The sequence below is a fragment of the Mobula hypostoma genome, chromosome 12 (genome assembly GCF_963921235.1).
Source record: "Mobula hypostoma chromosome 12, sMobHyp1.1, whole genome shotgun sequence".
NCBI classification, from domain to species: domain Eukaryota; kingdom Metazoa; phylum Chordata; class Chondrichthyes; order Myliobatiformes; family Myliobatidae; genus Mobula; species Mobula hypostoma.
In genome coordinates this window covers 97,120,709-97,132,826 of record NC_086108.1, presented here as the reverse complement: position 1 = coordinate 97,132,826, position 12,118 = coordinate 97,120,709, and the positions used below count along the sequence as shown (strand labels likewise).

Below are 12,118 nucleotides of genomic sequence, written 5' to 3'. Positions count from 1 at the left end.
ACTAGCTACTATTGTAAACTTCTAGATAGATAGATAGATAGATAGAGAGAGAGAGATGGGGGGGGATTTGATAGATAGGTAGATAAATGACTGGATAGATAGACAGATAGTTGGATAGATAGATAGATCCATACATCTTACATTTCTGAACCAATTATAATTAGGTTAAACATTTAAAGAAGCGCCGAGATTTAATTTCCGTACTTCATTATTTCCTCACAAAATGAAAAGCAAAACTTTGTAGAACTAATTTATGCCGCAAATAAACCTATCTACTGTAGGAACTTTTTATTTGTTTGTCAAAATGTCAACTCCCGCTTTAGTTCGGCGAGTGGGTGATTCATAAACCAGTTTACCGCAGAGTTCACTTTCATTTAGGCTCGGCACCTCGCTGGCTATCTTCCATTTGGCTCGCTCGGTTTAATCACATCTCACTACCCAGCCCAATTATGTCCTTCCAGTCGCAACACTATTCCCATAAAGAATGATTACAGGTTATACTGCACTAGCAAAGAATTACTCCATTTAAATTATTTTGTTCCACAATCATCTTTAAAATAAACAGAAACCAAACTACTAAATCAAACAGTAGTTTACTTGATCTAAGTATTTATTTGATTGAAAAGGCTGAATGAAAATGAGGGAAAAAACCTGTTTGTACTTTAGTAATGTTTATATAGTTTCAACCCGGATTTCTCTGACGACATATAATAAATACGCGTAAATTACGCCGTCCTCAAAATGTACACTTGTCACTATTCTGGTGCATGCCACGTTCAGATAAAAAGGTCACGAGAAATCAGTGCAAAGTTCCAAGTCCGTTACCCTCGACCCTTTCTTCTCTTACTTTACAGCAGAGTCCGTTTATGTCCGTTTTTTTCGGCTTTTCACGGTCTGTGTGTGTGCGTGTGTGTGTGTGGGTTCTTTTTTTCCACCTCCTTTCCTCTCGCCCCCCCCTCTCTATTTCTCACCGGGGGTGTGGTGTGCCGGAGATAGGGTTGGGCAGGGGGTTGAGTGCTGGCTGTCCTGCCGGGCCGAGCCCGTGGATGAGAACTCGCGGGACCAGCGGCCGCTGCAGTCCGGGATGAGGCGGTGGAGTCCGGTACATGTACATAGCCGCCGCCGCCGTTGTGTCCATGTTAGTTAGCAAACTTGGATGGTAGAAATAGGGAGACGGGAACATTCTCTGCAAAGCGGAATAATTTCCGGCCTCAGCCAGCAGCTCCAGCCCCACAGCAGTCTGTCTTTTCCACTTCGTCCTGAATGGGAGAAGGAACAGAGAAGAAAAAAATTAAGGCTTCATAATCACAGAGCAAACAATCCCTGAGTGAACTGAAGGGAACGGTATTACAAGAGACAACGTGAAATCCGGAACATTCAGCAATGGAATTTATTTTGGATTTTAAGCTGTACTTCTTCGACTGAATTGAAGGACAGATATCAATTATATAATTAAAATTTAAATATTTTATATAACCATTAAAGCAAATGGTCCTAATAAGTGGTTATAAATGGAAATTTTTTCTCAGTACATAAACTACTCTAAATATTAAATATATTTTGAGCGGTTCTGTATTCTATTGCAAACCAGGGTAGGATAATGCGTGCTAATAGCAAGTCAGTAAGGGTGAGAGGGATTGAATGGCAAAAATGCACGTCTGGAAAATGCTCTCAGCTTGTTTGCGTGCTTTATCCGAATAATTTCGGGGGGTGGGGGGAGGAACTAACTGAAATATCATATTAAAGACTTTATAAGGTGTAAAGCATTAAACCGCGTTTAGATTTGGAAACGGTTGACGTTAATGTTTGCTGACAGATTTAGCATGGTTGAAAACTGTATGTAATCAGACAGAAAAACTGTAGTGTGGATGGTACTTGGAAGGCCATTTCCAACCGCACTTAGTTATCGCTGCTGTGATCGCAACGTTTCGCATCTGTTTTAGCGGCCAAGGGTCGCCAAAAAACATATGAAGTTGTTGTTTTGTTGTAACTGAAACAATATCTACCTCCGGTGGGGGGAAAGGCGTCTTTGTTTTGTTCGGCTGCCCAAAGATTAAAGTTCAACTGGAGAATATTTCAAATTAGTCTATTGTTTAAAAACATATTACAGTAATCAGACGTTGCAAGAACAGTTGGGCTTTTGCACAGCAGCTAAATGAAGCCCGCAGTTTGTTTTTTACAGAATTACATTTAAACATTCTAAAACAGGGCAACAAATATTCCACTCCAAGGAGTACATTTTGACTTCATTGATGGCTACGTCTAATTGGGTTTCCAAAATTTGGTGGTAATTAGGAATAATTTGGATTCTTGGGCCTGTCATATGGGAATATATCTCTCCCGCTCTCTGAAGAAAATAAAATTCTCCTTCGGGGGTCACGGTTTTAGCGTATTTTTTTGGAATTACAGCCAACTAATGGCCGTGGCCGCTCTAGAGTTGCCAGTCCTCCGGTGTTCCAACGCGGCGGCTTAACCATAAATTTGAAATGTTATTACAGCGAAATTGGAGGGTGTGTGTTGTTTGTTAAATAAATTTATTTTCACGGCCACACCGTGGCTATTTTCGCTGAATTGATGCAGATTACGTGGAGCCCAGTTCCCGTAGCCAGCGACGCCGGCGGTGTTGTGCATTGGGCCGGTAGCCCCCACGTACCTCCTGTTCTGATACCAGGTTTTGACCTGGGTGTCTGTCAGGTTGAGCGCCGCTGCCAAGTCCATGCGGTCCTGCACGCTCAGGTATTTCTGGCGCTCGAAACTGCGCTCAAGTTGGTTGAGCTGGTGGTCCGAGAAGGCCGTCCTTGCTTTCCGAGGTTTCTTCGCCCGCACGGGAGGACTTTCCCGGCTACTCGTTATTTCACGGTCGCCTTCTTCTTTTGTTCCTAACATGACATACAACGGCAACGTATGAATCCAAATGCCCAGGGGCACCGCACAAATATTTGTTAGTGAAACATCCTGTAACCCTATGTGAAAAAAGTTCAATTTCCTGAACAATTTAGCATATCATTTGCATGTGTAAAATAACCATTTGAGTTTCTTTAATGCAGCTCCAATTCATGGAATATATTTTATGCTGAATTATTATCTATTAATTATTCAAAAGTCCAGTGCCCTATAAAAAAGGCAAAATCAACGCAATTGCTCGCCAAAGCAAGGACCGTTAATAGTAACGGGAGCTCATCTTGAAAGTGATTTGGTGCATTAAAGATGTTTCAGTAGATATATACGCCCAGGCGTCAGTGTGTTCAGAATTCCGGATACTATTTGTCAACTTTGAGTTTTTGCTGAAATGCTGAAAGATCAAGATCGATATGTCAATCCATCTCTATTTGTCCCAGTTTTTGCAGCGCCGCATGATCTTCCCTGCAGGAACAACAATAATCTCTCTAATTGACCCACTGGGGAGGTGTGGGCATAAAAATCGCCAGACCAGACTCTACATCTGTTTTTCCCCCTATTATGCTAATAGTAATCACTGAATGAATTATATAAAAATGATCAGTATTTTTAATTTACAACAACAAAGATGGCTGGTAGTGATAATGTATCATTAGAAATATTTGGCAACCGATCATCTTATATTAAAGCAGATTATGTACGTAAAGAAAATCATTCTATTGATCGCGCATTTCTGTTTCAAATACTAATTATTATAAAATGACAGGCTGTTACTTATCGCAGAGAGAGTGGACAATTATATTGCCAACAATATCATCAGCTTTTTTTTTTGGCATTCCAACATAGATTACCTTGGCGATTTCGTGTAATTTAGCACCGTTTAAATAGGACAATGAGTGATTAATTGAGGTGAAATTTATTTCCTCGTTATATAATATCTACATCCGACTAAAAAAAGCGAAAATAGATGAAAATCGGCGTGCAGCTTAAATAAAGTATTAAGGCCTAGCTTTCTCCGCAACCCACCGTAACATTTCCCTCAACGGGAGCAATGGATTTAACGCAGCCGGCCACCGCAGGCACCCAAATTACATAAGCGCCCATTCGGAAATGTTTTGAAAAGACGTGGGATATTAAGCAGAGTTTATTTACTCATATCAGTTTATCGGCAAGAACCGGGCGGAATAAACAAAGATGACAGTGACACGCCGCGAGTCCAAACCGAGTGTTTAAAGGACCCCTGAACGAAACAAATTAGCCACAAAGATAACCTCTTAAAGCATCCCAGCGACGTTCAAACGAAGAATTGTTTGTGTGTGCCTGTATGTGTGTTCAGTGCCCTGAAATCTCTGACAAACCCCCCACGCCGCCTAAAGCTGTCAGTCTGTAAGGGTACATATGTCTGTAGCGCTTGAAAAGCTGTGAGTTACACATAACCAAAAAAAAAACGCAAGCGGCATTTATGTGTAATATAAATACACCTAAAGAAATAATAAGCAAGGCGGACTCACCGTTACATTTGATGTTATCACTTGCTGTGTCATCTCGTTTGTCGAGTTTGTTCTTCGTCTCTTCGGAATCTACCTTCTGCCGGAAGGACTCTCCGTCTGGTTTCGGAGTATGGGGTGAGGAGACACTGGTACTGTAAGGGGCACAGGCTGCCAGAGGTTTGCTGTCGCCCAAGATATCTTTGATTAAAAACGAAGAGGTGGAAGTCCTGGGACCAGAGCCGCCGGCGGCGAGTTGCTGCTGCGGCGGCGGCGGCGGCGGCTGCAAACTTTGCTGCTGATGTTGGTGAAGCTTCTCCGGCCCGAGATGTTGTTCCTGGTGCTCCATGGAGATGGGCGAAAGGGGAGCCGTGCCCGCCGTGTCTATCTCCGAGCTGGGAGACGGGGTGGCCTGATTTCGAAAATCTGAAGTCCTGCTGTCGCCGTGACGATAATCACCGTTGATCAGCACCGGGCTGCCGGAACTGTTGGCCAAAATAGTGTCTATCCCAAAGTGAGACCCGTTTGGTCCTTCCATCGCGGTTCGTTACAATTTTAAGAACGCATCTTCATCACAGCCAGTACTTTAATTTAGTTTACGGATTAGACTGTTCAAAAACAGGAGCGTCGGTAATTTGTGTGTGTGTGTGTGTGTGTGTGTGTGTGTGTGTGTGTGTGTGTGTGTGTATGTGTGTGTGTGTATGTGTATGTGTATCTGTGTGTGTGTGTATGTATGTATGTGTGTGTATGTCTGTCTGTGTATGTGTGTGTGCGTGTGTGTGTGTGTGTGTGTGTGTGTGTGAGAGAGAGAGAGAGAGAGAGGGAGAGAGGGGGAGAGAGATAGATAGAGAGTGGACTAACCCTTGCCTTTTTTGCTGTCTTCTGGAGAGTCAGAGATTTCTTTTAAAAATGAAATTGTAAACTCACACGTGCTATAAACTTTGCTGCACAAAGCTAAGGCTATAAATATTATTCCTTAGAAAACCCACACTTTTAAAATTAATACATCAGGAATTTTAAAAAAAACTGGGGTAATCCACGATGCTTGGTCTTGTTATTCAACTTTGTTCAAAGTTGAGGTGTGGAACGGATGAAGCAGGAATAACTCCCAGACACCACTCTCTTTTGCAAGAAATCGCTAGCGCTGGACGGCAATCACTTCCTAACCTGACGTCACTGCCATTGCAGAGTGTCATATTTTTTTCTTATTATAATACAGCGCATATTTTATTACTCTTCCCAACCATTGGTCTGCTAATGCCCAACAGGCTGACGTTACAAGCAACAAGCCAATCAGATGGGCCGCATTTTATCTTGTCCATTTAGAACAGGCGATCGAGCCGAGATGCTCTTTTAGCCAACCTCTAGCGTCTGGTGCATTCAAAGCTAGACTCGCCAAAATAAACCTTTCATTTAAAATGTGTTGTGTATATATATATTAAATACTGCGATTCAATGGTCTAATCATCCATTGTTACCCTGGCCTGGTACATCTCAAATGAACAAATGAATGAGGAAAAATATCACAAATGTAACCAGATGAACAATGGGTTCAGGTTCACAATTGAAACTATTCTTTCTCGCCATCTCCTTGATATATTAAACAGCCTAATTTCAAATATAGAATGTGAATCGGCCATCTTAACAAACTTTACATGTAGCACAACGTATCCTGACAAAATTATTGACTATTTTGCATATTCCACCACCTCGGCAAATCATCGCTTTAATATATGTTCATTTACCCCAATCAGAACCAATTCAACCAGTTTAACGCCAATGTAAAGTAAATATTGTTTAAAGTCTGAGTGCCCGAGAAACAACTCGCTTTCCTAAACAAATGTTATTTTTGTTTTGTATTGGCCCCTGACCTAAGCACTGAATGATCAGCGGAGAATGTAGCAATCTTGCGCACACATTGCATGAAATCACAGTAAGTGAAACAATCGGCCCTAGTAATTATTCTTCAACTTGAAATCCCTGAAGATTTTACATCATTCTCTTCGCTCTGACCCTTTCCCCATTTATCCAAATGTTATGTCTAAAACATAATACCTTGTTTGTAGAATATTTAAGTACCAAATGTATCAAAATAATTCTACAACATGGTGCATTTGCTTTAATTTCGTGTGTAATTTTCTTCAATAATAACCTATGCGTGTTATATAATACCTATAATGTTGTATTTGATTTCATATGGTCTTTAATGATCTCCGATGAAGTTAATTGTTTATGAAACACAATAGCGCGATTCCGTCAAGAGGTCCTCCGGTATTGTTTGCGTGAATGTAATAAACGGTATATATATTTGCGGATTCGCCGTGGGACTCCAAATTATATTGCCGGTGTTATAGAGTGTATCAACTTGTGTTAATTTCAGTGCAGCCTGAAATCCGACTCTTGTTGAATGTCAGAATAATGGGAAGAGCCAGTGACATGACGGCATATTACTCATGATTAAGTACAGTGTCAGCTTAATTAGCAGAGTAATTATAAGGTGCTAATGAATGATCCAAACTTTCAGGACTTGGATTTTACTTCAGTTTTTCATTTTAAGGATTTCCCGACCAAGGTAACATTCCTTTTTTTTATTGTCCTTATCTGTTTGACGAATCTTGGCAATGTTAAAAAAAATCGCGGGAAAATATTCCCATACTTCATAGACTAGCCATGGTGGTAATCCATATTTAATATATGCATATATATGGGAGAGATAGAGATAATGTGTGGCAACTCATTATAAAGTACCACAAGAGAGTTAAGAGTTTCTGCGTAATTCTAAACAGTTACGATGTTTCTAGTTGCACAAACATTACTCTTTATGGATTACTTGAACTATGATTCAGGCATTCATGTATCCGAAATATAGACGCGTCGGTTAAATTAAGGGAAATTCAATTAACAGTACAAAATATTTAAACGATGGACTCATAGGAGGTAAATTTATATATATAGCTTTTTCTTAAATTGTAGCGTACCTCAGTCAGTCTTTCATTTCTTCTTTCTGTGGGCACTTGCATAATGAGAGGGATCTGTTGCAGTCCGACACTTGTCCTGTCTTGTGCGACCGCCGGCGCTCCTGGTTCAGTACATCCACCACACTAGCCCTGTTTAAAAAAAAGGCCGAGCTAGGCCGATACCCAGGTCAGGTCGATCCTGTTTGTTATCGTGTTACATACCTGAAATGGCCTTATTCAAAATGATGATTTTTGAAACTATATATATATATAGTGCATACATGTATTATGACCATTCTGTTTGCTAACACTTGTGCAGTATTGTAAATAAACGATCTGGTTTCCGAGGTAGCACTATTCCACGACTGATGATTTTGCATGTTGCAATGAACATCTGCATTTCTAGTATGAATTAATTGCAAAAGCAAGGCGGATACGGCTAAATCGAAGAGTTTTACGGCTGGAATATTCATAGGCATGAAAGGGGAATCATTGTTTAAACATTCTACATCAATAATTAATAGAGGTGTTTATATATTTTTTGCATCTAAGTGCTCGGGAAACTGAACAGCGCCCGTAGGATTGAGTTTTTTCCTAGCTGAATTGAATGTGAGCACACATTGTGAAGATTAAAAAAAAACAACCAGGCGAAATTCATTGGGTGAACCAGCACATGCCCGCAAACTTCTCATTTGCCGCTCAGTACACCAGCTGTATTCGGTATTAATGCAGTTAATGCAATATTGAGATTTTAAGTTCAAGGGTATACAAATTAGCAATTGGGTATTGGATGTTTTTCGCATAAAGTGCTAACTCTGTCGTATGATCTCATTCAAAATTATCGGGAATTCATGGGATACACCGAACTGGTAAACTGTTAAACTTTATATTGTCTAACATCAGAGAAAGTAAGCGGAGAGTGTGAATTGGCATCAAAAATTGATAAGCGTTCGATAGGAACGCCATTTATCAAATGGGGCTTTTGTGGGAAGCAATCAGCGGCTTGGGTTCTCTAACGCCCGTGAATATTTAAACTTCTTGTGAAAATACTCTAAAGACAAGCCTGCAGCAGTCTCGATTATTAAAATTGTAGTAGGAAGTAAATGCTGTTAATTTCAGCCGTAATTCGGTACATTCCACACTCGCCTCTGAACTAGAAAGTTTTAAGAATTTAAGTCCCATTCCAGAGACTTGTCACGAAAAGCCGGGCTGAGGTGCCAGTGTACAGCCGATTGGGCGATGCGCTGGCGGAGGTGCAGTCTTTCGGATGAGAGGTTAAGTTGAGATCCCCTTTATGCTCCTTCGGATAAGAATGAGAAGGGCCCCATGACAGTGAGTAAGGGACCTACTCCGAATTATCCTCAGCAGCTCTACAAAACAAAGTTATCTTCTGAATACCAAAATGACGTTTGGGGGAGTTTACTGTACGCAAATTGGTTGATACATTACCAAACTATCCGTGTTATGTCTTTTAAAATGGTTGGGGAGATCATCAATGGCGGAGTATTGACGCATATGTCTCTTTTCCTTGCACACTTACTGACAGGATAGAAGCTCTGTATCAGCACGATGGCTCCTTTCAGAGTCCAGTATCAGACATTCTCCTCCATGTAACAAATATTAAAACTCGAATAGTTTCTGTCAGAATTAACAGTTCAAAATTATACATGCAGCTCCTTTTACTTAGAGAATGAAAAAAATGAAGAAATTAATTTGGTTGCAGAAACAAACTGAAATATTTATGCCGTTGTTATCTATATTAGTTTAAATGTTATTTAAGGCATACCACTTGTTCGCATTTAAAATCTCTTAAAAATAAAAACAGTAATGGAAATCTGATAGTTCGCTAACAACTAAGGTTTCTATGTTCTATGAGAACAATATTCAAATACGTAATATACAAAACGCATGTCACAAAATGGAGAGTATGCTCCACACTTTCTGCGGGAGTCGTACATGCTTCTCAAAAAGTTTGAGCCAGCTTAATTATTTATTAAACAATATTATCCAACGGTGGCGTGTTAGTGAGGTCAGACTGTTTCTGTGTTTACCAATAGCATATGTGACCCAGACGCCATTCAATCAAAAGTCCATACTGAGTACTGTTTATTATTTTCCGACATTCTAGGCAATTGCATTTTCTTACGTTAGGGAAAATCACATTACTGTTTATTAAAACATGCATGTGTATTATTGCTCTTAAGTTAAAGTAAACTGCGTGAAGTAATTTTAACCTGGTGTCCTCTAATATGTTTCTTTAGAGCGGTAAACAATTGGCTCGTGACGCATTCTATACATTGTCTTCAGCAGCTGGAAGACAACATCCTGGCGCGCAAAGCGCCTGTATTTCTAGCGTGGCACCTGTATCTTCAGCCCAGTAGAGCCAGACTAATAACAACTGTTATTATCTGTTATTGTTTTACAGCAAAAAAAGATCGACCGTGCCTACAGGTAAAGGTGTTTTCTTTTCCTAGAGAGAGATGTATATCGTGAGTGTTAAAGAACAAAATAATACCCTGCTTATTCCTAATTATAGTGATGGATTGCGTTTTCCTCTGTGACTGCTAGGTGGCGCTAACCGATGCCATGTTCACAATAAACACCCCAACTCCGAGGGCTGGTAAAGATCCTGATCCAAGCTAAACAGATTATTTTGCTCATCTTATCTCTGCGATAATCGCCTTCTTAATAAAAAAAAAGGGGGGGTCTGTAAGCTTTATTTTTGAACTATATATTCCAAGTAAAATAATGGATGTAAAGTATCCGCAATGTCAGAAAGCCGAGTGGATTTATAAAATCTGTTATATTTGTTTGTGAAAATCCCATTTCAAAGTTTTTCTTCCATGGCCAGGTTTGTGCTAAGTCTAGTTTTCGCCAAATTCATTGTTGAATATTAATTCAAACAGCCTTCGGTAAACACACAAAATTTTAACAAATCTCAGTACAAATCGCGGGAAACCCGCTAAAATAAATGTTCACAAATTTATTGAGCTAATTCTGTAACAGATCCGAGCTCCGGGAAGAGCAGATGCACAGTCACAGTTCACCGACCTGTACACTGTTTCAATGTGACAGGAGTGATCAAGAATATATCTCTGTTATCTTTGCCAAATGCAAATAATCTCATATTATTAATTGGAGGCTTTGTGAATTTTGCATTCTTCGAACTCACCCGACTATGATTTGGGGGGGGGCGGGGTTGGGGGGGGTATGGAACCAGCGACTGGAACGTACTCACGCCCTTCGTTTACCATTTGGCCGAACGGTGCTGAAACACGCCAGTTGTCCCACGATGGACACTGGCGAGCACACCGACCGCCAAAAACTGGCGAACTATCTGAAAACTTTTAGTCAGGAAATCCCGTCATATTTTCTTTTAAATATCCAGGCGCCTTCCAAAGCGACCAAGGGAAGGCGCATCCTTTCAAACATGCTCTCTAATAATTTTACATAAAAACTAATCTGACACATATGCCAAACAAGGCAGGTAATGAGGCATCAGTTAACGCAATGTCAAGTCCACTTTTGTGAAATAAATTCACAATTATCTTCCACGTATTCCACGGCAAGCCAATCAATAGAGGTAATCTATACCCAATTTATTTTCTATTAAACGTGTTTTCCTGCATTGGCCCGCAGCTTGGTAAAAAATCAAAGAAATCACACAACGTGTCAGTCAAGCCTGGGAAACTAATCTAACATGTTAATTAACATTCACTTAATAGAATCGGCTCTTTTGAGCTTCAATCGATCGCTTTCTTAGGTTTAGTATAGTTGCTGGAACAAATTGAATGCTATCAGTTTAGGTATCATGTTATTAGTCCAAGCCAATGGTCGATGAAGTGTTAGTAAATTAGAGGTTTGCAGCATATTGATTCTTTCCTGAGTTTGTTCTGAGGTGTCAGACTTGCGTTACTCAAACGCTTCCTTACATAACTACAATCCACTATTATTACTTGTTAATATCCACTCACCTAATGTCAAACAACAGGCACGCGTCTTTTTGTGTGCCTGTGTGCGTGTGTGCGCGTGTGTGTGTGTATGTGTGTGCGCGCGCGCGCGTTGCTACTATAGAAGGGTAGGAGTGATCTGGAACCAGAGTGACAAGAGGGAAGGGAATGAGTAAACGTGACTATGAAAGCGACCATAAAGTAGCTGAGATGTGGACGGGACGCATCCTGCGCCAACCCTACGTTAACTGGTTCTGGCATGTATACATTCCATTGTCGACGGCCGTCATCTGTCGATTACGTATAAACATCAGGACGTTAAATATTATCCAAAATTATAAGCTTTTGTTTAAAAATGCATTCGTCCCCATAGATTCATTAATAATTAGGTTTGTGGAATATGTAATAGATTTTTATTTGCAATGCAATCCTGAATTTATAGCTAAATTGCGGCTGTATTGAAACATATTCATTTTTTAAAAAGCCTAGTATGTTAAAAGTGATTCTAGCGATTAGCGATTCTATTTTTCTTTTGTCAAATCTTTAAGATTCAGTCCGAGTACATGATCAGAAATGCTCAAAGAGCAGAAAGCACATTGATTTCAGCTTGTTCTGTCCACAGACAGGCTCTGATAAGGTTGTTATAACAGTTGGAGAGGTCTATACAATCACTTAATTACCAAACCTGTCAGTCAGGGCGGACGCTACTGGCCGTATTTATGACTGGAAGGAACATTCCACTACTGGGCTTTCGTCTTGATTGATCTGTGCTGATGGCATTGCAAAATAATTACAGTGAATTTTCTGATGTGTGATTTTATACCAA

The 12,118-nt window shown here is 40.2% G+C and overlaps 1 protein-coding gene across 1 annotated transcript; it reads right to left on the bottom strand.

Annotated features, from left to right (window-relative positions):
• Nucleotides 1-355: 355 nt before the first annotated feature.
• On the bottom strand, nucleotides 356-5,376 carry barhl2 (BarH-like homeobox 2). The gene is made up of 3 exons (XM_063065048.1): nucleotides 4,410-5,376; nucleotides 2,654-2,879; nucleotides 356-1,259 (listed from the first exon to the last, which is right to left on the bottom strand). Exons 1-3 carry the CDS (start codon nucleotides 4,921-4,923, stop codon nucleotides 968-970), a joined length of 1,032 nt encoding a protein of 343 aa, XP_062921118.1. The 5' UTR covers nucleotides 4,924-5,376; the 3' UTR covers nucleotides 356-967.
• Nucleotides 5,377-12,118: the final 6,742 nt, after the last annotated feature.